The sequence below is a fragment of the Vipera berus genome (assembly GCF_964194415.1).
Source record: "Vipera berus genome assembly, chromosome: 5".
Classification (NCBI taxonomy): Eukaryota; Metazoa; Chordata; class Lepidosauria; order Squamata; family Viperidae; genus Vipera; species Vipera berus.
The window spans coordinates 101230827-101256955 of record NC_138207.1 but is presented as its reverse complement, the minus strand read 5'-3'; the positions used below and the strand labels follow the sequence as shown (position 1 = coordinate 101256955).

The 26129-nt window shown below is 43.0% G+C and overlaps 1 protein-coding gene across 1 annotated transcript in view; it reads right to left on the bottom strand.

Annotated features, from left to right (window-relative positions):
- The window catches only part of LRMDA (leucine rich melanocyte differentiation associated), a gene marked incomplete at its 3' end in the record, with an annotated part of 274214 nt that extends 250280 nt beyond the window's left edge, over window positions 1-23934 (bottom strand). Inside the window, exons 1-2 of the mRNA XM_081328622.1 lie at window positions 23865-23934; window positions 15048-15148 (exon numbers count right to left, since the gene is read on the bottom strand). Of these exons, the coding sequence (XP_081184748.1) occupies window positions 15048-15148; window positions 23865-23894 (131 nt within the window). The 5' untranslated portion in view covers window positions 23895-23934. The remainder of the gene's footprint in view (window positions 1-15047; window positions 15149-23864) is intronic.
- Between the last annotated feature and the right edge of the window lie 2195 nt (window positions 23935-26129).

Here is a 26129-nt window from a genome sequence, read left to right as displayed (position 1 = left end):
TTTATTTATTCGGTCAATTACCAGCAACAAAAAGGAAGATATATTTTACTACCGAATGTTACCAAAGCCTCCTATGGGCTTTAGTAACATATAAAAGGGATGAACAAATAATACCAAAATTGGTGTCACAATCAAGGCAACATGTAAGTGTAAAAAAGGAATCTAGTTGAATCAATTCAATTACAGGGAGACTTATATAAATATTTCATTAGCCATGCAGGGTTGATTTGGCCCAACCCAATCCTATACAAATCTCACAACTTCCTCACCACAAAGTTACACCGAGAACTAAGGAGAAATTTCCTGACGGCGAGAACAATTAACCAGTGGAACAATCTGCTCCAACACTGGAAGTCTTTAAGAAGAGACTGGACAGCCATTTGTCTGAAATGGTATAAGGTTTCCTGCCTGGGCAGGGGGTTGGACTAGATGACCTCCAAGGTCCCTTCCAGCTCTATTCTATTCTAAGTTCATACCACACAGATATTGGAAGCATGTTGTGGCCCACGCAAAAGAATTGTTGAAGCCTTCCATACAAAAAGTTATTGATGCCTATCAGTCTGGAAAAGGGGACCAAATCAGTAAGTTAAGATAACCTTTATTGTCATTTTTTTACTGTGGACACACTGGCACACATTGAAAATAAAGTGTAGACACACACACAACACACATATAAACATGCTATATACATAGATATGTATATACCTACACCACCATTTTTGAAGCTCAGGGTCTACATTGATTCGTTGCCAGAAAAATAGTCTTGAAATGGACAAGATTTAGGGCCAAAGTGAAACTTCTGAAGAATAGCAGTCCTGTCAAAGTCAGTCCATGGCTGCAGATTAAAACTATCCAGGAAGCTATAAGGGACACAAGAAATGCACCCCAACATCTGCAGGCTTCACTCACCTCAGCTAAAGTAAGTTTTCAAGACATGAATCCTCACGGTGGGGGAAAAAGACTGTGTGAATAACTCCCTATCTTCATGTTGTGCTGAAAAGTCCACCCCTTTGAGGGTAGGACAAGGGGGTCTGCCCCCGGTCAGAGAATGTCGGCTGGTGGCCCCCAGGGGGAGGGCCTTCTCTGTGGGCGCTCCGGCTTTATGGAACCAACTGTCGGTTGAGCTCCGGACGGCATCGGACCTTTGCTCTTTCCGACGCGGTCTGAAGACCCATTTATTTGAACAAGCTGGCCTGGCCTGATGGGGGAAGTTAGGGTTTTTAATTGGGTTTTTATATTGTTACTGTTTTATCTGGGCGATTATTTAATTCTTTTTTTTAATTTTTGTATCCTCTATTTATATGTGCCCTGTTCACCGCCCTGAGTCCCTTGGGAGAAGGGCGGTATACAAATTTAATAAATACAAATACAAATACAAATACAAGCTGAAGAGGTTCAAGATGTTGCCGGTACTCAAGACTGCCTCATCAGCAAAGTCCAAAATTTAAAAAGGGGGTTCACGAGGGAATAGCAGGGCCAAAGAATACGGGGTGCATAGCCTCAAACAGAGGAGGGAAGTTCAAAAAGCCACGTCAGAAAGCGGCACTTCACGGAAAGACTAGCAGAAGCTTGTTACCAACTTCCAGTGGTGGCAATGGGTCAGTCATCACTAACTGAGTTTAAACACGCTTGGGATAAACCCAGGTCCGTCATACGACAAAAATGAAAAAACATAGAAATTAGATAAAATAAATAAATAAAATGTATTATATTTCTAGTTTGTTGTGGGTTTTTTAAAAAAAATCACCTTCAAAGGTGACACCATCCACCTGTGCCAGCATAGCAGTGCAAGATGGGAAGATGTCTAGCCCAAGAGGTTGGACACAACTGAATGGATAGCGTCGTTGCCTTCATCAAATAAAAAAGAAAAACAATAAATTAAAAAAAGAAAACAAACACAACCTTGATGGACCACCAGGTCTTTCTCTGCCACCATTTATTTATTTATTTTTATTTTAATTCCATTTATATCCCGCCCTTCTCCGAAGACTCAGGGCGGCTTACAAGCTTAGCAGTAGCCTTCATTCTATGTATATGCCTGCTTATTAGGGCTTTCACACACACACACCCCAAGCGGCATTATTACAAAGTCAGCTTAATTGCCCCCAACAATCTGGGTCCTCATTTTACCTACCTGGGAAGGACGGAAGGCTGAGTCAACCTTGAGCCTGGTGGGACTCGAACCTGCACTGATTGCAGGCAGCTGGTGTTACTTAAGGAGGCATTAGAGCTACGGTTCGCTATGAATATTCACGCTCATCCCAAGTTTTCCAGAAAGGACCAGGATAGGGTCCCAATTTCTAGACAACAGCTGAATCAAAAACTGGAAGTTGGAAGGAGAGAGCGAAAAAGTGATGGGACGGTCAGAGACGGCAACATTCACCGTCCTACTTTGGAAAACGGATGCTTTTTTCCCCACTTGAAAACCACTTCTGCCCCAAAGGGGAAAAAAATATGAAATTCTGACTTTGGGCTCTGATGATTAAATCGGTTCTTGGGATAGAAATGGCTAGTACTTGCTATTCTTGTGTAATTAAAAAAAATGAGTATCATTTTAATATGTAATTTACTGCTTTACTTTCTTTCCTTCTTCCCCACTTTTTCTCTCTTTCCCATTTCCCCCCCCCCCCATTGTCTTTATTTTCACATGTATTTTACATTAAGAAAAATGTTTAATAACAACAACCTTTTGGAACTTTTCGAACTACATAGGTATTATTTTTATTTTTATTTTTTATTTTATTTTAATTCCATTTATATCCCGCCCTTCTCCGAAGACTCAGGGCGGCTTACAAGCTTAGCAGTATTAGTACATTTAGTGGAATATACTAATGGAATAGCAGTAGCAATCACACTTAGACTTATATATCACTTTGCCCCCCAACAATCTGGGTCCTCATTTTACCGACCTCAGAAGGATGAGTGCCCGAGTCAATAGCTATAGCACTTAGACTTATGCACCGCTTCACAGTGCTTTACAGCTCTCTCTAAGCGGTTTAAAGAGTCAGCCTGTTGCCCCCAACAATCTGGGTCCTCATTTAGTGACCTCAGAAGGACGGAAGGCTGAATCAATAGCAATAGCACTTAGACTTATATACCACTTCACAGTGCTTTACAGCCCTCTCTAAGCAGTTTACAGTTTACAATCTGGGTCTTCATTTTACCAACTTTGGAAGGACGGAAGGCTGAGTCAACCTTGAGCTGGTCATGATCGAACTCCAGGCTGTGGGAATGCAGAGTTAGCCTGCAATACTCATTCTAACCACTGTCCCTTAGTATTATATTAGTATATTTAGGGGAAGCCAAATGCTGCATTCCACAATTAGAATTTCATAGGAATGGTTAAGCAAGGAGAAGGTACTATGGTACTATGGAGTTATTTTGCTGCCGCAGGACCTAAACAACTTGCCGTTGTGAATTCTGTTTTGTATTAGAGAATTCTGCACCAGCGCATCAGATCATCCATGCGTCACCTGAAAAGTAAATTGCCCACAGAGCAAGGGAGGGAATCCAGACACGCAGGAAAGTCTGCAAGATAACAGGTGAAGAAGTTTTGGAATGGCCCAGTCAACTTTCAGGGCCACTTCAAATGTTTTACAGATCTAAAAAAAAATTGTCATGCAGGAATCAGCCAAAATCCCTACACAGTGATGAGAAGGACGGCAATACGTGAAAACGTAGGCTGCTGTTACTGTAGCTAAAGCTAGGCAAATCAGTTTCTGAATCTAGGGGGATAATTAATTTTTTTTCCCGTGCATAGACTGCATGAGGTTTAGTATAAGGCTAACCTTCAACCGCCTATTTCTCTTCTAAACCAAAAAGGAGTCAGACAGGGCTTAAATAGCTTTCTAACTGGGTATTTTGCCAAACGTTTTGCTGAAATCAAGATTGTATTATGTTTACCGCATTCCCACCGTCTACTAAATTATTCAATTAAAAGACCCAAGATAATCTTAATCTGGCATGATTTAGCACACCCATACTACCTTCTGATTATTACCACATTCTTTCAAAAAATTTAATGTGAATAATAATGATGATGATGATGATGATGATGATGATGATGATGATGATGATGATGGAAAACAAAACAAATGAAGCACCACTTGAACACCATCGGCATTGACAAATTCGCCATCAGTCGATTGCAAAAGGCGGCCTTACTGGGAACTGCTTCCATCCTGCAACAATATCTGTAATACCATCAAACATCCACATCTGCCTATCCCAGGTCCTTGGTAAGGACTTGACAGGTAGACAAAAATGCCAAATCCAGTCTGAACATCTGGCTGACTGCACAATGATCTATAATAATAATAGAGTTGGAAGGGACCTTAGAGGTCATCTAGTCCAACCCCCTGCTCAGGCAGGGAACCCTACACCATGTCAGGCAAATGACCGCCCAGTCTCTTCTTAAAAACTTCCAGTGTTGGAGCATTCACACCTTCTGGAGGCAGGTTGTTCCACTGGTTAATTGTTCTCACTGTCAGGAAAAATTGTTCTAACTGTCAGAAAATTTCATTATCATCTACTCTAAAAAAAATTCCAGGTATCAACATCACACACTTAAGTAGATCGCCGCTTTCTGGAACCTCTTTTTTTTTAAACAGGAACAAACTTTGGCCTTCTTGAGTAATCTAACATTTCCTGAATTCCTCAGCATGAGAGGTTTCTAGCATTAATACTCTTTTTAAAATTAATCTTCATTTTTCTGTGGAATCCAGCTGATTTCTCATACAACTGCAGATACTGTAATACATTTTCTTTTATTATTTATCCTGCTAAAATTCCATCCATCAATGCATGGAACACTCAGTTCACAGAAAGTAGCAATTTATCAATCACTATCAATTAATTATAGCATTTGTAGGGTATGTCATTTTATCAGACCATTTTTAATATCTATCCTTTTTATTAATTAGCTCTAAAATGTCCTTCGGGTATAATGTTTAAAAACCTATTAAAATATTAGTAGTATAAAAGACTTCAACTTCATTGTAAAACTGCAATTCTAATATTGAAAAATTAGAAGTAAAAACATTTTTGATTATCACCATTTTAACAATTAATTAACCAAAAAAGAGGGCAATGTCATTAAAAAAAGCACCACAAATCTTATCAAGTGAATGTTTTCATTAATTTAATGTTTAACAACTAATAATTTTTAAAATGTCATAGATGAAAACACACTTCAGCTTAATTTATATCCCTCTATCTTTATTGATAAGGGACGCAGTGGCTCAGTGGGTTAGGACGCTGAGCTTGTCGATCAGAAGGTCGGCAGTTTGGCGGGTCAAATCCCGAGTGCCGCGTAACAGAGTGAGCGCCTGTTACTCATCCCAGCTTCTGCCAACCTAGCAGTTCAAAAGCACATAAAAATGCAAGTAGAAAAATAGGGACCACTCCGGTGGGAAGGTAACAGCGTTCCGTGCGCCTTTGGCGTCTAGTCATGCCGGCCACATGACCACGGGAGACGTCCTCGGACAAGCGCTGGCTCTTCGGCTTTGAAACGGAGATGAGCACCGGCCCCTAGAGTCGGAAACGACTAGCACGCATGTGCGGGGGAACCTTTACCTTTACCTTTATCTTTATTGATAAATAGCACTCACTGCAAATGTTATAATCAATGGCTGTTGAGAGATGATATATTCAATCTGTTTAGATATAGTTTTCCATGCAAAATACATTTTCTAAAAAAGATGTTTTCTACAAAGAAGAGCAGTAAGACATTCATAACGTTGAGAAAACTCTAGTTTACATTTGTCATAATAAAAGGGGGAAGGGAAGGGAAAGGAGAAGGAGAAAAAGAAAGAGAAAAGGCAATCACTATAGGAGATATACTGACACCTCTGGAAGATTAAACCTAAAATACACATTTCACCACCATCTTTAATTTGAAGGTACCGTATTTACTCATCTTGTTCCTCGCCCTTAAAAAAAATAGGTTGCGCGTAAGCCTGAATTTATTGTAAGACTTTTGATGTTTTATTAATGCTTCCATTCCACCTTCAATTAAATTAGATAATCCCCATTCAATAAGCACATTCAGATACAGCCCTTTTCATTTTTAAGAGTTGACTCTGAAGCACGTTCTTTCGAGCTACATGTAAAACAACCTGGAACGCAGTAGGCTTCCGAATAATTGGGGCAGGTAAGCAACACCCAGAACAACAAAATCCATCCCTAGGCTTTTGGGGTAAAATAATTACACAATTAAGGCTTTCCTTTGGTCAGAAAGAGCCAAAAGAGTGGGAAGTCAATTGTAGGTTTCAGTGTCAGCTAAGCTAAGCTAAGCTCCTGTCAATTAAGCCTTTTGCTCCCAAAAGATCAGAATACAGAATAACAGAGTTGGAAAGGGACCTTGGAGGTCTTCTAGTCCAACCGTCTGCTCAAGCAGGAGACCCTATACCATTCCGGAAATTTGTCCTTAGTTCTAGGCTGGATTTTTTTTGACATCTTATATTAGTGTATATTTAAAGTGACAATAAAGTTATTCTATTCTTATTCTATTCTAGCCTATTCTTGAAAGGATCCAACTTTAAGCATAATTTACTCATTTTCCAGTGCAGAACTGAAATGCCAGCTCTTCACAAAACACAGTATTGAATTCCAGTTTTCTACGTTGGGATGTGGGCTAAGAGTGTTGACTTCTACCTAGAGTCAAAGACAATAAAATCCACTCATTTCTCCATAGAGGATCAGGCCACTGGTGTCTAACGTTCTTTCTAGAAAGCTAATGTGTTGATGAGTTCAGATCACGCAGAAGCTTTTGCTGGTCCAAAACACAGCAGCATGTGCAATATTGATCGCACCACAATACAACCACGTAACTCCACAACGTGCACCAGCTCCCTGTGAGGTTCCAAGTACAACTGAAGTGGCTTGTTGTCACCTCTAAAGCTCTACTTTCAGGGCCTCTTCCCAAAGGCTTCTGCCATTCCACCAGGCCAAGTGGGGTGGAGATGCTCACCTCTTGAAGATGTGAACAGCCCCAAGTCTACTGGCTGTTTCTTCAAGGCCTGGGCCAAGAGGTTGACGGAGCCCCCATAGCAGGGATGTAAGCTTAGTTTGATACCCAAAGGGTGCTTTTTTCAGGTGGCAACTGGACTTTCTTATTCTTCTTTGAAGACGTTTCGCTTCTCACTCAAGAAGCTTCTTCAGCTCTCACTAGAAACGTCTTCAAAGAAAAACAAGAAAGTCCAGTTGCCTCCTGAAAAAAGCACCTTTGGGAAAACCATGATCTGGATGACTGAGCACCTCCATTAGACCAGGGGTAGGCAACCTTGGCTCTTTTATGACTCGTGGGCTTCAGCTCCCAGAATTCCTGAGCCAGCCATGCTGAGGGAAAAGGGAGAGGTTTCCAAGCTGAGCCAGGCTGGCTCAGGAATTCTGGGAGTTGAAGTCCACCAGTCATAAAAGAGCCAAGGTTGCCTACCCCTGGCCTAGGCCGCTTTATGACTCGTGGACTTCAACTCCCAGAATTCCTGAGCCAGCCATGCTGAGGGGAAAGGGAGGGGTTTCCCAGCTGAGCCATGCTGGCTCAGGAATTCTGGGAGTTGAAGTCCACCAGTCATAAAAGAGCCAAGGTTGCCTACCCCTGCCATAAACACTTAGTTTGATATGCTGACAGTGTAACTATTAGGGGCCTCAACCCAGTTTATTTTGACTAAGATTTGCATAGTTTGGGTTATGCTTTATTTATAGTCCTTGCGCAGAGTTCCTTGGATAGATGGCAGCTCTATAAATTCATTACATAAATTATTTTAAAAATGAGAAAGAAATTGGCAGAGAGAAATGCAAGGCCTTCTCTTGGATAAAATTCCTCTCAACCTTGCCAAAATCAAATCAACATACCCCAATTTAAAAAAAAAAACAACAAAAACCCTGCAGAGCTACCAGGAAACCTTCCACAAATATTCAGCATACACAAAAACCTTTCCTCACTGTCAATGTCTCTTCTGTACCTTGAGTTGGAAACCTGTAATAACTGTGACCTGCGTGACAACATAATTACTACATATTCGTGTCTAATATGATACCCTGGTTCCTCGGCCTGCAAAAAAATATACGTACTGGTCCTTGATGCTGTCACATAATCAGATTTTGTTCGGTGACAACTGTTTGTGCCAGTTCGTGCAACAAACAGAATCACATCCGATCTGCTCTTTTTGGTAAAGTGTGAACCCAAGTCGCAAAATGCACATTAAAAAATGAGCCGGGATTACGATACAGGTAATTAATCTGATTAATCTGCCTTTCAATCCCATTGTAAAATCAAGATGCGTCATCAACCGTTTGATCCCAAACACAGATTATAAAGGGGATGACAAAACACAAATCAAGAGGAATACCAAAACTAATTACCAAAACTGGTAAACGAGGATGAGGCCCTCCCCAGCCATATCTGGACCTATGCATAGGTAACGCTTGCACAGGTAACACTTGGCACCTGTATGCTGTGAAGACTGGGGGATACCAACAGAGCAGTTGTGCCCGGCCTCCATAGTATTTGTTGTTGTTGTTGTTAGCTGCGAAGTCGTGTCCGACCCATCGCGACCCTATGGACAACGTTCCTCCAGGCCTTCCCGTCCATACTATACAGTTGCCAAAACCTATGCTAATTTTAACAAGTTTTTTTGAAGCCGCCCCCCCCCAACCGCCAAAGTTCATTGATAAACCCTAGTGGCACGCAAAGCAAGGGAGTTGACTTTCCTGTAGCCTTGGGGTACCTCTCTAGAGCAGTGTTTCCCCAACCTTGGCCACTGGAAGACAGACGGACTTCAACTCCCAGAATCCTCCATCTTAAAGTTGCCAAGGTTGAGAAACTCTGTTCTATAGCATCAAGCTAACCTCAGCTATTGCACAGAAAAATAGTTTCTGGTTTTGATTGGTTGATTGGTTGATGGGTGGATGAATTGATGGATGGATGGATGGATTTTCTATGCCGCCCATCTCCCCTCCGTCCTTATCCAACTCCTCCATCATTCTCCATCATCTCAACTGAATTATTGGCAACTGGAGGGGGTACTTGGCTGTACTTCAACTGGAAACCCCTTGCGATTTCCTCCCACTTCAGTCAACCCCCTTGAGAGAGCGCGTCTGCAATTCCCGTTCTCTCCCTAGGCCAAAACAACCCAAATATGCAGATATTTATATAGTGGCAAGTCCTGGCTAGCTTCCCGGCTGACTTGCCTCACAGGAAAGCAAGTGGCCAGGCCCCATCGTCAGGAAGGCAAAGCCGAAAAGCTCAGGTCCCCAGGCTGAATTCATACGCCTGCGAGTCCAAGCCCCCTGGCCTTCTACATCTGCTTTTCCAACGCTTGCTCTCTTTCTAGAATATTCTAGCCTCAGAGAAGCAGGCTATTAGAGATCCTTCCCTTTGGAATCTTTGAAAATACCCTTTCCAAAAGCTGAGACACTCTTCGGTTGGAAGCAATATAGCCAAAGGGAAAGAAATTTCAGGGAATGTTCAACCGTTAGAATATTTGCCTAGAAGCTTTAATTCAAGCAACAGAGGCAAAAAAAGAAGAAAAGAAAAGAATCTCAGATCAGCCCTGTCAGAAAAACTGAAGTGAATTTGTCAGTTTATTATTTACTCACCTAGCGTTCTCACAGCAGAGAAGAAAAAAATATCCAAGCAGCAAATACTATGGATGACAATTTATTTCTCTTTTTCTCTCTCTGTCTTTCTGTCTCTCTCTGTCACACACACACATTATGTTTATATTCGTGTATGTATGTATGTATGTATGTATGTATGTATGTATGTATGTATATCACAATCCAGGCACCACCAGTTCTCCCCAGCAAACACAAGATCCACAGGGAGAAGTAAAATCCCATCAAACAATATCCCACAAACCAGATTTGATGGATTGATTTTATTTGGGGGGGGGGGGTGGAGAAAAAAAGAATGCTGTTTAAAATAGGCTGATGGGACTGTTTCCAATTTCTCCCTCCCTGGTATATTCCAGAAAGAAAGAAAGAAAGAAAGAAAGAGAGAGAGGGAGGGAGGGAGGGAGGGAGGGAGGGAGGGAGGGAGGGAGGGAGAGAGAGAGAGAGAGAGAGAGAGAGAGAGAGAGAGAGAGAGAGAGAGAGAGAGAGAGAGAGAGAGAGAGAGAGAGAGAGGAATTCTGTGTAGATAAACATGAGCAGAGGAACAGTTGATAACAAAATGCCCTCGGTGTACACATCACTCTAAATTTCCCAGGGAATGAATGGGATTACAATTGCGGAAGGAAGGAAGGAAGGAAGGAAGGAAGGAAGGAAGGAAGGAAGGAAGGAAGGAAGGAAGGAAGGAAGGAAGGAAGGAAGGAAGGAAGGAAGGAAGGAAGGAAGGAATACTGTGTAGATAAACATGAGCAGAGGAACAGTTCATAACAAAATGCCCTCGGTGTAAACATCACTCTAAATTTCCCAGGGAATGAATGGGATTACAATTGCCAGTTGCAACAACATAAAAAGATAAATCAATTAGCTTGCTAATTTCTCCCCCCTCCCCATTTATTTTTCTCTGTACTGTATTTGTCATAATTGACTATAATTATGTTAATTACTAACTCCAGTATAATTACTGCATTTGTCACTTAGCACACTGTGTACCCAAAGCAACGAGGCAATTGTTGGGCATCAGAAGGAACGGAATCCAGCCCCGGGAAGGGATCCCTCCTGAAACTCGCTGGCTGGAATACATTCAGGAAATGAAAAGGGCAAAAGGAGAATTTCACGCAATGCTAGTCTGAAGTGTTGGTTCATTAAGGATATTAATTTTCTGATAACTACACATTCAAGAGTGACACATCAGAGAGCACCTACAGGATTTAGCAATTATTAATGCGTGACAGTTTCAAATGCTAAGTGAATCAATTAAACAGCAGCAATTCCCCCATTTGAGGAGAGAAACGACTTCCAAACTGCCTCAGACTACAATTTTCACATGACAAAAAAAGGGGGGGGGTATATGGGGGGGGGGAGAGGACCAATTCAAAAGCCTGACAGGTCAAAAAAAGAAGAAGAAGAAGAAGAAGTTTGAAACAAAAGCATCTCAAAACGCTCCTCTCTCCTTTTTCCTTGTCAGATCAAGTTTTCGAGTGTCTCTGCTGAAACGGCACCGCCATGTCAGCTGACACAAGGTGATTTTTCATCTCTTGTCAAGAGAAAATCTTTTATTCTATTTGCTTGGCATTAACATGTTACATTTATTGATCCGGCCCTTTCTCCCTGCCGCTGCAGGCCTCCGGGCTGAAGCCCTGGAAGGGTGGTGGAGGGCTTTGATGTCCCGGTGACATTCCAGGCCCGAACAATGCAAGGAATAAATGGATTTCATGCAGAAATGTGTTTGTGCATGACAGCTACATTATTAACAGCCTCTCACACTGATAAATATGCAATTGCGACTATTAAGATTTGCCCAATTACAAGGGGAATATTCCTGGTGCCTAATAAAAGCCACCACAATGAAAAGTTTCAACAATAGTGCATTTTTTTTAAAAGGATGACATGCTTTATCTTAAATTTCTCCTTTGTTTTTCCTTCTCTTTTTTACAGGCTTGGAACTGGAGCCAGCTAGATTGGTGGGTGGGGGGGGGGGAGAATTTCACCCAGAAATACCCAGAAATGTTCTAGTGAAGTGGTATCCAAAGCCTCTTAGGATTTGACCCAAGTCCAAAAAAGGTTTCCCATCGAACAAGTTTTAACTCTTCTGCTGTGGATTATTTGGTCCCACAAAATTCTTGCTCCAGAAAACCCTGCAAAATTATTGCACCCAAATTATCCAACGAAAACCAGGAGCATTTTTTTTAAAGGCTGATGTAAACCACTGGTCAGTTTCAGAGCTGAAAGAAACACCACAAATTAAGTAACAGAGAGAAACTTGGCTTCTTGCACTTCATCCTAAGGTGGGACTGAAGCAATCTGTTTTTCGGGGGGGTTTTTCAGGACAAAATGTTTACCCTTGCTAAAAATTCCAAAGTGATGAAAATATATGTGCAAGTCACGATTTGAGGTGGACAACAGAGAGAGGATTGCCTCACGGAAGGATATTTCATCCATATTGCCAAAAATACCAAATGACTTTAGTTTTTTTCTATTTATCCATAATATTGGACTCTATTCAGCTAAAACTAAAACCAGACTGAAGATTTCTCGGTATCCCAATTTCAGAGTTGTTTCTTTAGGCTGCATATTTTTAAATAGCTTTTTCCTCGTTTCATTAATTTTATTTTATTTTTTCATTTATTTTGCAGTACATAGGATCCTGAAGCATATATATGCGTGTTTGTGTGGGTGGGTATGTATGTCTGTATGTGTGTTTGTGCCTGCATGTTTCACAGCTCAAATAACTCCAGGCAAGGTACAATCGTCATATTAATTAATATTAAAAAGACAAAAATCAATTGTTTTCCTTCTGTGTTCTAGCAAACTTGCTGCAGCAATCCAGTTTCATTCACCCCAGCTGGGACTGAAAGACCTACTTTGAGGGTCTTCTGATGCAATTTTAAAATCCACATTATTTGATCTGAGAATATATTTGCATGGAGAGGCTCTTTCAGAGACTCCGTGCTTAAGGTGATGTAAAACACAGCTTCTCCTTTATCCTCTTATCTCTTTCCATTATAAAAAGGAATGAAGGAATCTCTTTTTAAAGTAGTTTGAGGCAGATTTTAAAATATCAATTTTTATTCTTTGTCATGCTTCGTTTTAAGATCTCTCTTTCCTTATTTTGCCAGACACTGGCTTGTAAAAGTGACCTAAAAATCTTATCAACAAATACAAGATAGTTCTTGACTCACAACCTTTATTGAGACCCAGCTGATTGTTAAGTAAGCAGCGCCCAATTTTACGACATCTTGTGCTGGTGTAATGTAAGATACTATCATGTCATATCCATTTCCATTCCTTGCATTCATGCAAAATCTAAATGCATTTTAATTTAGATCTATTTTCTTGCTTTCTTTAAGCAAGCCAAAGCACTAGTGGACCCAGTTCCCTTCTACGATAATCAAATCAGGAATGCACGTAGATGTTATCGGTAATGTCAATTTTTTTTCTCTTTTCGCTTCAAGACTTCCAGGAACCCCAACAAATCCCTGACTGAGCAAGCTCCCAATCATACTTTATGCTACTTGAAAAATGAAATTAAAAGCAAGGATAAGTTGAATTATCAAACAAAAGAAAAAGAAGAAAGGTAATGAGAAAAGACACTTGGTACGTCCATCGTGGATCAGACAGGCCAATAATACATAGAAATTGTTTTAATTTGGGGGCATCCTATCTCTCAGAACTATGACTAAGGAGCACATAGCCAATGAGTACAATGTAAACTAATCTAAGTAATCCAGAGAAATGATTGCAGGTTATATAATTGTATAATTCACATCCATACAACACACATTGCTTACCAACACACGAACTTCCTTCCGATCTTCACACACATCAAGAACTAGAATCTCATTCCCATTTGCAAATAATTTGACCAAAGCTTTGTTTGTGAATCATTTGCCAAGGAAAAAAGTCCAAATAAATGCATAATTTCTTTCAAAAGAAAATGAAAAACACGCTCAAAGAGCAGACTCAATGGAACACTAGATCTTTTTCTGCCATTCATGTTCTACGTTTCTCTATTTCTAATCATTTGCAGAGGATCCATCCTCCCCGGTCCATCAATCCAAAGCATTCTGGCGTGCCAGTGGTGTTTCCCCTTATTTCCCAACACAAGACACAGGTAGACCTTCTAGGACACCTGGAGAGAAAGTCCGAGGAGCCTTCAAAGATCAGCAATCTGCGGAATTCAACCATACTTTCTCGTGGACCATCCACGCTCATCCATAGACGCTCCATGACCGTGTGGACTGAGATTGTAGAGAAACTTCTCCGGGAGGGAATATATCAATCTCACGCAAGACCCAATGCACATTTTCTAGGAGATCAATCTTCCCATGGGTACCCCAAAATAAAAGTTCTGGAGAAGTCACGAGGGAAACCTCCTCCCACATCCTATACTTGGCCATAATTCTGGGGTGGCAGAGCTGTTGCTGAGCTGGGAATCATATCACTGTACAAATATCAACCAGACGCTACGTTTGCAAGTCGAACTTTTAAGCAACTCTTGTGTGAGTTCTAATTCTGAAGGGGGGGAAAAAGCAACTATTGCAATAACAATTAAAGGTAGTGAGATGTCTCCTCATAAAGAACTGCTGTTCCACAGGTCAGTTTTGGGAGAGAAAATGAGTGGTGGAAAAGCAAATCACCTCGTCCCCAGCCTCAAGTTGAGACTTTAGAGCAGGGGTCTTCAAACTTGGCCCTTTTATGACTTGTGGACTTGTGCCTGGCTGAGGAATTCTGGGAGTTGAAGTCCACAAGTCATAAAAGGGCCAAGTTTGAAGACCCCTGCTTTAGAGGCTCTGGGCCTTTCTGTGTGGGAGCTTCTGGTTTTGGCTTAGCTTTCCTCCTTGGCATAGTCTGGGATGGGGGGGCGGGGGGGGACAATCTCAGATACCCGAGTGTCGTAAAGGGTATGAAGACCTTGGATTAAGCAGAGACGTCCAATTCTGCAAGGCTAACCTGGGTGAAACCAGGTGACAAATTCTGCTCAGAACAAAAATACTAACCAGGTATTATGTATTCAGAGTCAAGAAACTCTTTTCATTCCAAAACCAAGGAAATTTGTTGTTGTTTTTTTAGGAAACAGATCTTTTTATGAACCTTTTGAATCAGGTTTTTTTTTCTCTCTGCTCCTTGAATCCGTTCTCATTTTGTTCATCTTTTAGCAAAACCCGGTAACAAAGAAGACTTATGTAAAAAAAAAACTTATGTAACAAAAGCTGAGCTACAACCAATAGGTCAAGCAATCCTTTTGACTAATATTCTCCCGGACGTAAAGAAGATATCAAATGCATACAGCTTTCTGCAATTGTGTTTGGTACAATGTCTATGAAATTAGATATACGTGTGCCGAGTTAAGCATATATCAATGACCTGCAAGAAAAAAAAGAAAAGGAAGTTTCTCCTATTAAGGTGCATCTTAACCATTTACACGTATGTCCTACCGTAATAAGTTGAAGCTGAGATCCAGCCTTTTCGCGATGCTTCCATATTTTCTCCCAAGGAATTCTGGAATTGCTTTGCAGTCCTGCCCAATGTAAGACACCTATAAGGATGAAAAGTGGGAGAGATTAGTAACCGTACATTTTGAGATCTGAAGGCACCTCTCCCCACTTAGCAATCCTCTGTAAAGCAAATTGCTGAAAGCTGAAACTGAACATTTGAAATAATAAATTGCCTCCATCACCAGCCTGGGTCAACCTGTAATTACCAAGTTCTACCACTAGGCCGATCTGAAATTTTGCAATTTCAAAACAAAGATGTTAATTAAACAGGCCACATAATTCCGGCCGTCCTTCTATCTTAAACTTATTTTGTGTGGATCTCAAACAGTCTGAAACGGAAGAGAAATAAGAGGCTCACTTTACGGGAAAGTATTAGCAGGGATCTTGCATTTCTGTGTAACACTTTCCTAAGTCTACACTGGCATTATTGCAGGAAGCCTTGTGTAAAATAAGCCAACACGATCGCAGATAGAAAAAATACGAAGCGTAGAGTTCGTTTGCCTAAGGCCACATAATGAATTCCAGATAAAGAGCTAAATTTTAATTCAGATCTTACTAAATTAGGGCCCACTCTCTTCGTCCCTGAATCAGATAATATGGGTCCTGATTGCTCCGTCTTCCTAGGGTAAAAATCAAGAGTAAGTCAAGTTGCCAACTTCTACAGCTGTAACAGGGCCTCCATGCATGACACCCATGTAAGGAGCCAGCTGTGCTTGGGATTTGGGATTTAATCTTTGACATTTTTAACCTCAACATGCATGTAACCCAGGGACATACTACACAGGCAAGGAGACACTGCATTCTCCAATTTCTTCTACAAATACATTGCAGAGTAGAGTGATCGTACTGCGGTTATCCAAAGCCTTTAAGGGGATACTAATTGGGGTCTTTATTATGAAAGGAATCATAGAGACATAAGGCTGGAAGGAGCTTGGAAGTGTTCTTGTCCAAACCCCCTGCCCAAGGCAGGAGACTTTATACCATCCTGGTCCAATGGTTGTCTAGTCCAGAGGTCCCCAACCTTTTGGGCACCAGGGACCGGTTCCTTGGAGAGAGATTTTTTCGCAAACCAGATGGCGTGTGGTTTTCTGTGCTGCCTGCATCTTAAGGATGGGGCTTTGCTTGTTTGTGCGGACTGGTTGCTAGCATGCCGCAGCCCGGTCCCGGTCCACAGACTCCTCTATTCCTGAAACCCTCCAGCGATGGAGCTCCTACAACTTCTGGAGGCAAGCTGTTCCATTGATTCATCATTCTCACTGTCTGGAAATTTCTCCTTAGTTCCAAGTGGGATCTTTCCTTAGTGAGCTTCCATCCATTGCTTTTTGTCCTAACTTCTGGAGCTTTGGACTATAAGTCAATCCCATCTTCTTTGTGATAGCCCTTCAAGTACTAAAAGGCGGCTGTCATATCTCCTCCGAGTCTTTCTTCTCTTCGTTGGGCTAAACCTACCTCGCTCCTTTAACAGATCATCCTATGCTTTTACCTCCAGATGCTCATCATCTTTCTTGTTCCTCTCTGTCTCTTTCTAGGGCCCTTTGTGTGTCACGGTGAGCAGAACTGTATTCCAAGGTGGCCTCACTCAGGCGGTACAAAGCGGTACTATCACTTCTCACTGCCTTGATGTTATCCCTCTGTTGATGCCGGAACGGGACAACACAACACAGCCCACTCGCCACAGCCCACTTGCCATGGGACAACTCATCACGGCCAACTTGCTGCGGGACAACTCACCGCGGAATAATCCAAGAATTGTATTTAATTATTTAAAATAAATAATTATTTTAACTTCTGTCATTCCGACTTCATTTGGTCCCTTCTCTTGCATCCTTTCTTTAACAACTGGGTTACCAGTTGTCTTCCGGGTGAGATTCAAGGTACTGGTAATGGTGTTTAAGGCCCTACATGGCATGGGTCCGGAGTACCTTAGGGAGCACCTGCTGCCGGCATCAACTTCCCTCCGCCCTGTGCGTTCCCACAGAGAGGGACTCCTCAGGGTGCCACCAATCAGAGAAGGTCGATTGGTGGCCCCCAGGGGGAGATCCTTCTCTGTGGGCGCCCCGGAGCTATGGAATCAGTTACTGGTTGAGCTCCGGATGACGCCCGACCTTCGCTCCTTCCGTCACGATCTGAAGACACTCTTATTTGAACAAGCCGGCCTGGCCTGATGGGGGATGGGTGGGGTTTTTTTATTGTCATTTTAATATATGTATTTACTGTTTTTATTTATTTATTTATTTATTTTATTGCATTTATATACCGCCCTTTCCCTGAGGACTCAGGGCGGTTTACAGGGAGCTAAAAATCAAACATACAAAAGTTAAAAGCCAAGTTAAAAAATATTAAATCAACCCTGTGCTATTAAAAACCCCAATTAAAATAATTTTCTCCTCAGCCTGGGCCCGAGAGCTCAAAGAGCCAGGTCTTCAGGCCCCGGCGGAATGATCGGAGGTCGGGAGCAGTCCTCAGCTCCACCGGCAGCTGGTTCCAGAGGGCAGGCGCTCCCACTGAGAAGGCCCTATCCCTGGGTGTCACCCGCCGGCAATCTCTTACCGGCGGAACCCTGAGCAGACCCTCCCTGTGGGAGCGCACTGGGCGAAGGGCGTTTGAAGCCGGCAGCAGGTGTTCCCTCAAGTACCCCGGACCCAGGCCATGTAGGGCTTTATAGGTAATAAAGCCCTACATGGCCTGGGTCCGGGGTACTTTAGTTGGGCATATGTTTAATTTTCTTTTAACTTTTGTATTTTTGTATTTTTTATATATCTGCCCTGTTCACCGCCCTGAGTCCTTCGGGAGAAGGGTGGTATATAAATAAAATTATTATTATTAAATTATTATTATTAATGATTCTGTTCCACCCTTTCTTTGATATTATGTAACTCCTGTCCCGAGTTGGCCACGATGATTTGGCCATGGTGAGTTGTCCTAGACCCATTGAGTGCACTGGCTTTTTTGGCAGCTGCAACACACCCCTCCTTGAAGCGGCAACTCCAGAAGGGCCTGGTGTAGCCGTTCAGTGGCCTTCCAAGATTTGTTTCTCACAGACTCAAAGGCGCTTTTTCAAGAGGCAACTGGATTTCCTTGATTTTCCTTTGAAGACATTTCACTTCTCATCCCAGAAGCTTCTTCAACTCTGACTGGATGGCGGGGAAGGGAAGGATTTATACTCCTTGCAGACAGCTGGTCATTTGCCTCCTTTTGGAGAGTCGTTGAGGCCACCTGGAGGTTTATTAGTGGTTTAAAGTTTAGGGGAAAATGCAGGATATCTTTGAAATCTCCAATAAAATTTATCATGAACTTGAGTAGGTAGCTTAGGAAAGTTGATCCAATGTTTTATATTCAAACAAAAAAACCCAGTGATATATTGTACATTTGCAAGAATAATTTTGACAGGTTCCTATTAGTTAGAGTAGTTTTAACAGCCAAGTAATCATATATTCAGTCCAGAGATCCATTTTTAAGGTCCTTATGAAGTTTCCATTTGTCTCTGAAGCTCCATTTCTCCGAGTTCAAGATAAAAACAAGGAAACAAGAATCAGGCAAGTTGTGTTTGGATGATAACTCATGTTTTCTAACATGCAATCGACTTTCCGTGACGACTTGCCGATGCCTCCCCTAACTTTACAAATCACCCTTGTAGTTCAGCAGGTCTTAAAATGATTGCAGACCGATACTGTAGCATTTCATCTGCTTTAATCCATCCTTCTTCTGTAACTTTATCGGAGAAAGAGATCACTGACTATGGAGAAATAGTTTTATTGAGAATACATGAGCTGGGAAAAAACAACCACCAGGCTTTATTCTTCTGATTTTATTCCTTTTTTTTTTAAAGACATCTGCTATCCTTTTTCTTACAGCCAATTCTACTAAAAGCCCAATTTTCACAATATCCAGAATTACAAGGAGGAAAGGTAGGTACGTCAATGTCATTATTTTGAATTCTGCTCCAGAATTACTAAAGATCTTCCAGTCCTCTGTCAACCCTCACCACTTGGACCACTAAGCTTTTTAAAACCAGCATACAGCTCTGCAAACTTTTTTATTAGTCTAGAGGAGAAATATTGATATCAATTTCTCTTAATGCACTAGCAGCAAAAGGTCATCCACAGCTCTTAATTGGTGCCTATTTTATTTTATTATTTTATTTTATTTTATTTTATTTTATTTTATTTTATTTTATTTTATTTTATTTTATTTTATTTTATTTTATTTTATTTTATTTTATTTTATTTTATTATTTAAATGTATATGGCCACCCACTCACTCTCAGAGATTCTGGGTCGCTTACAAAAATAAAAACCCAATACAGGAAGTCCTCGACTTACAACGGTTCTTTTAGCAACCATTTGAAGTTACAACATTGAAAAAAGTGACTTATGACCGTTTTTCACTCTTACGACCATTGCAGTATCCCCATAGTCATGCAACCCAAATTTGGACGCTTGGCAAACTGACTCCTATTTGCAACAGTCACAGAGACCCAGGGATTAGATTCCCCTTTTGCAACTTTCTGACAAGCATGGGGTTGGACTAGAAGACCTCCAAGGTCCCTTCCAATTCTGTTATTCTATTCTATTCTATTCTGTTCTGTTCTATTCTATTCTATTCTATTCTATTCTATTCTATTCTATTCTATTCTATTCTATTCTATTCTATTCTATTCTATTCTATTCTATTCTATTCTATTCTATTCCAAGTCAATGGGGAAGCCAGATTCACTTAACAACCGTGTTACTCACTGAACAACTGCAGTGATTCATTTCACAACTGTGATAAGAAATGGGCAAAATTCACTCCAAGTGTCTTGCTTAGGAACAGAAATCTGGGTCTCAGTTGGGCTGTTCAGCTGAGGAATACCAGCATACACAATATTTATGCCTTCGTAACACTATTTCACCTTAGACAGATTACCACAATATAGAAATTTCCAAGGGCTATTTTCCAAACAGCATGAAGCATGCCCAGCACAGGCCTTCACTGTGAAGCTTAGAGAGGACAGCCGCATACCTTAAAGTTTAAAGTTTAAAATTATATTTGTACACCGCCCTTCTCCCAAAGGACTCAGGGCGGTGAACAGGGCACATATAAAAATACAGAGTACAAAAATTAAAAGAGAATTAAATAAGAGCCCGAGCTAAAACAATAAATAATAATATAAAAAATCCGCAATAAAAACCCCAACACATCCCCCATCAGGCCAGGCCGGCTTGTTCAAATAGGTAGGTCTTCAGTCGGAAGGAGCGAAGGTCAGGCGCCATCCGGAGCTCAACCGGCAGCTGATTCCATAAGGCCGGGGCGCCCACAGAGAAGGCCCTCCCCCTGGGGGCTTACAGCTGTTGGGGGGTTTTTCATGCTAGTTGAAATTGCTGGGATGTTTTATTTTCCTGTGGGCCTCGGTCCCTTAATCCCGGCTGCTAACTTTGAATCAAGTCGGAGAAGACTAATTTATCGAAAGCTGCAGAGTTATGGCTTGGCACACAACGTGTGACTGTCTATAAACAGGTGGTGTCAAGCCTTAAACAATGCATTATGTAGATTTGTCATAGATAGATAGATAGATAGATAGATAGATAGATAGATAGATAGATAGATAGATAGATAGATAGATAGATAGATAGATGATAGAATAGACACACAGACAGCAGCAGAATAGAGTAGAGTAGAGTAGAGTAGAGTAGAGTAGAGTAGAGTAGAGTAGAGTAGAGTAGAGTAGAATAGAATAGAATAGAATAGAATAGAATAGAATAGAATAGAATAGAATAGAATAGAATAGAATAAGGAATAGAATAGAATAGAATAGAATAGAATAGAATAGAATAGAATAGAATAGAATAGAATAGAATAGAATAGAATAGAATAGAATAGAATAGAATAGAATAGAATAGAATAGAATAGAATAGAATAGAATAGAATAGAATAGAATAGAATAGAATAGAAATCTGGAAGGGACCTTGGAGGTCTTCTAGTCCAGCCCCCCCGCTCAAGCAGGAGAACCTATGTTCTATACCATCTCAGACAAGTGACTGTCTAGCCTCTTTTTGAAAATTTCCAGTGATGGAGCACCCAGAATTTCTGGAGGCAACTTCTGTTCCACTGGTTAATTGTCCTCACAATATATAAGACATTTAAACCAACTGTGTATCCCTAAATCGAGGACAGCGTTAACCTAATATTTCACTTTTAACAGCTGCCCTTGAAGGAAAGTTCAGAAAAATCCCATTGTCCTTCCAGATTCTCTCCTTGTGGCCAGAGAAGAGCTGAAAATATAATCCATGTAATGTTGCACTACCCCATTTTTAAAAAGGTACGGCTGTGTTTTATTACTCCCAGCTATTAAATTTCTGGGTCATTTGGAACTTTATAGTTGTTGTTAGCTGGCCAATACGATTCAGCTCCTATTTTTGTTTTGTTATCTATAAACTCCATTATAACCAGTCATAATATTTATTGTTTACATTTATCTACTTTAATAAGTTGCTACTACTTCCTTAAGCAAAATTTTGTTGTTGAACTTAGTACTGGACAGAAAGTAACCCATATGTTTCAAAGCCATTATGAGTTTGGTAAAGAATGTTTCTGCTCTGTAGAATCATGGAAGGTTCAAAGCCCCCAACTTGTTGAGCCAAAACAACATTGGGGTTGATGGTTGCTTCGAATTGTTAAATCATTTAAACTAACCTGAGAAAAAGGCTTGTTCGACCCTTCGGGATTTTTAGAAAATATTAAGCTAATCCAGCCAATGGTTGCCCAATTTTTTTTTCCTTCTCAAATAAGACCAAAATGTCTTATTTGAGAAGGAAGATGTCCGCTGAGCAAACAGCTTATTACATGTCAGGAAGGCTAAAGTTTGCTGCGGATCTAAAAGCAGACAAAAGTTATTCCCAGCTAAGGGTGGGCAAACCACCTCTCTCCCCAGGATGCCGATTCAAAAGATTGCAGTGTCCGAAAAGGGATTAAACAAGGAAAACTCTGGTTAACTCATAAACTGCCCTCTTAATGGCTACCAGCAAGCTTACAAGTCCAGCAAAACAAACTTTCTTTTCTTTATAGCTTACTGGTAGATTGCCAGATCCTGGCTGTTTTGTAAAGAAGAGTACAGATAGTCTTAGAGTTACAGACATTCAAAGTTACAACAGTTTGCTATTTTTTTAAAAATTTAAAACTTTTCATTCTAATTCTGAAATTAATGTTAATTTCCTCAGTTGTGCCGGACGCTGCCCATGCCCTCTCTCACAGGGAGACGGGAGGTAAAGAAATACGAAATAGAAATAAATAATTTGGCATGGGGCAGCCCGTCAGCAGAGGGCAATTTGCTTGAACAAACTGTGTTACAGTTCTTTCGAATTGGGAAAGTTGTTTGTGTGGACACTGGGGAGACAAATTCCTTGTGAGTCCGCTCACCCTTGGCCAATATTTTTTATTTATTTATTTTAATTCCATTTATATCCCGCCCTTCTCCGAAGACTCAGGGCGGCTTACAAGCTTAGCAGTAGCCTTCATTCTATGTATATGCCTGCTTATTAGGGCTTTCACACACACACACCCCAAGCGGCATTATTACAAAGTCAGCTTAATTGCCCCCAACAATCTGGGTCCTCATTTTACCTACCTGGGAAGGATGGAAGGCTGAGTCAACCTTGAGCCTGGTGGGACTTGAACCTGCACTAATTGCAGGCAGCTGGTGTTACTTAAGGAGGCATTAGCCCACTGCTCCACCAAGGCTCAATAAAGAATATTCCTACTCAACTTCGATTAACAACATCTCTGGTCACAAGCGGGCTCAAAATTTGCATTGTCAACCGAGACACACGTTAAATGTTAAACGTGGGAAATAAATAAAAGCCGGACCTGGGGCTTCCTCCTGAAGAAATGCAAGGATTTGTGGGATTGCAGGGAGTCCTCGGCTTACGACCACAACCGAACTCCAGATTTGTGTCGCTAAGCCAAAACATTTGTTAAGTGAATTGTGCTCCATTTTATGACTTTTCTTGCCACAGTTGTTAAGGGAATCACTGAATCCGGCTTCGCTCGTCAGAAGGTCACAAAAGGGGACCAGGTGACCGCCGTAAGTACGAGCCGGTTGCCAACGGGGGGGGGGGGCTGAATGCAAGTCATGTGACCCCAGGGGGATGCTGCAGCGGTCGTTAAATGTGAAAAACAGTCTTTCTTAAGCCGCCTTCCTCGGAGGGTCCCTAAAGGCGCTGTCGTAAGTCGAGGACGGCCGCAAGGCACTCTCACGTTTCACACCAACCGAGGGAGGGGGCGCCGGGAGGGCCTGCCCCAAAAGAGGCTGGAGGAGGAGGAGGAGGAGGAGGAGGAGGAAGGAGACGGCGGGGGGGGCTCCGCAGCCAGGGACCCCCCGCAGGCGAGCGCCCCCCTGCACCCCCGCTGGGCAGCCGCCTCTCCTTCCCGCGCCTTTTCCGGGCGGAAGCCCGAAAGGGGGGAGGGGGAGGGGGGAGGGGGAGGGGCCAAGCGCGGCAGAGGGAAAGGGGGCGGCGTCGAGGGAAAGTTTGGGAAAGTTTGGGAGCGCACGTGCGCTGGGGGGGGGGCAGGCGGCGGGGGAGAAGGAGGGAAAGAGGAGAGGGAGAGGAGGAGGAGGAGGAAGAGAGGAGGGGAGGAAAGAAGGGAGCGGAGGAGGAAGAGAGGAGGAGGAGAGGGAGAGGAGGAGGAGGAGGAAGAGAGGAAAGAAGGGAGAGGAGGAGGAGGAGGAAGAGAGGCGGAGGCTGAGCGCGGGGAGCCGGGCCGGGCCCAGGCACTTACTTGCGTCCCATCCACCAGCCGTCCGGCCATGGCTGCGCTGCCAGCGACGGCGGGGCTCTGCGGGTGGGGCGGGGCGGGGCGGGGCTCTGGGGCCGGCCAGCTGCCAGGGGCCCCTCCCTCCCTCCCTCACCCCCCCCCGGCCCGGCCGAAGCCCCCGCGGGCAGCGCCCTTCCCGGAGGCGCTCAGCTGATCGCGGGCGGAAGAGCAGCGGCCCGGTGGGGCTGCCCCCCCCCCTTTGTGGACTTGGAATGACACAGGTAGACCTGGACTTGCGGCAGTTCGTTTAGCGACCGTTTGGAGTTGCAACGGCGCTGGAAAAAAGGGGCTGGGTTCTCACACTTAGCGACCATTGCAGCGTCCCCTTCCCCCCCCCTCATGGTCAGCTGATCAAAATTCAGCCGCTTAGCAACTCACTCACATTGGTGACGGCTGCACGGGCCCCTTTAGCGACCTTCGGGCAAACCGAGTCCACGGGTGACTGACCGATCGGCTGCAGTGATTCACTTAACAACTGTGGCGAGAAAGGCCGTAAGATGGGGCAAAGCCCCCTTTCCCGTAGGACAAGGTAGAAGGAGAAACGGTGGGGGCAAATAGTTTCCCTAACCCTTGTTAAGAAAACAGCCACTAGTCTGATCTAGCCCTTAAGGCAAGAGGCTAGAAACCAGGAGACGGTGAGTTCTAGTCCCGCCTTAGCCAGGAGCACCGGCTGGGAAACCTGGAACCAATCACCAGGAGACAGTGAGTTCTAGTCCCGCCTTAGCCAGGAGCACCGGCTGGGAAACTTGGAACCAATCACCAGGAGACAGTGAGTTCTCGTCCCGCCTTAGCCATGAAAGCCGGCTGGGAAACCTGGAACCAATCACCAGGAGACAGTGAGTTCTCGTCCCGCCTTAGCCAGGAGCACCGGCTGGGAAACCTGGAACCAATCACCAGGAGACAGTGAGTTCTAGTCCCGCCTTAGCCAGGAGCACCGGCTGGGAAACTTGGAACCAATCACCAGGAGACAGTGAGTTCTAGTCCCGCCTTAGCCAGGAGCACCGGCTGGGAAACTTGGAACCAATCACCAGGAGACAGTGAGTTCTCGTCCCGCCTTAGCCAGGAGCACCGGCTGGGAAACTTGGAACCAATCACCAGGAGACAGTGAGTTCTAGTCCCGCCTTAGCCAGGAGCACCGGCTGGGAAACTTGGAACCAATCACCAGGAGACAGTGAGTTCTAGTCCCGCCTTAGCCATGAAAGCCGGCTGGGAAACCTGGAACCAATCACCAGGAGACGGTGAGTTCTAGTCCCGCCTTAGCCGTGAAGGCCGGCTGGGTGAGTTTGGGCCAGTCACTCACTCTTAGCCCAACCCACCTCACAGGGTTGTTGTTATGGGGAAAACAGAAGGAGGAAGGAATATTATGTATGCTCATCACCTTGAGTTCTTTATCAAGTAATAAAGGCAGGATAGAAATCAAATAAATAAACTTCAGGGACGCTCCAGGAAAGGAAACCTGATTGAGCAAACCTGCACCTTTTGTTCCTTTTGGCATCTTCTCTCCAAACATTGCAGCCAATGCAGTCCAAAAGTCCCTGGTGAAGTAAAGCATGTCATGTTCCTCTCACGTGACTCATTTCTTTTTCTTTTTTTTTCTTTTTGCATGTGACAGGAAGGAAGAAACCGCAACTGTTAAAATCATAACTTGCTTTTGACCCATCAGCCACCACCAATTCTCAACTGAGGCAGTATCACCAACTGACGCTGCGCCACTTCAAAATCTGTTTCGGGCCTCTCTCTTTATTCACTGATTTCTGGCTAAGGCACGGTCTGTTTGAATTTTCAGTAAAACAGGCCATTTCTTTACAACTCTGTGGCTCTGTGGAGTCTACTCCCGATTTCCTCCATCTGTAAGAGACGGTTACCATTTTGGCAGGCCTTTTAAGAGGAAAGGTGAGTTGATGGCTTTGTTGTTGCTTCTCCCAGGATCCAACTGGGGTTTTTCAATGAATCAGAATAGAGCCTGAAGGGACCTTGGAGGTCTTCTAGTCCAGCCCCCTGTTCAAGCAGGAGACCCTATGCCATTTCAGACAAGTGGGCTGTCCGCTTTCTTCTTAAAAGCCTCCAGTGATGGAGCACCCACAACATCTGAAGGCAACTTCTGTTCCACTGGTTTAATTGTCCTCACTGTTAGGAAGTTTCTCCTTAGTGCTAAGTTGTTTCTCTCCTTGATTACTTCCCATCCCTTGCTTCTTCTCCTGCCTTCTGGTGCTTTGGAAAATAAGGTTG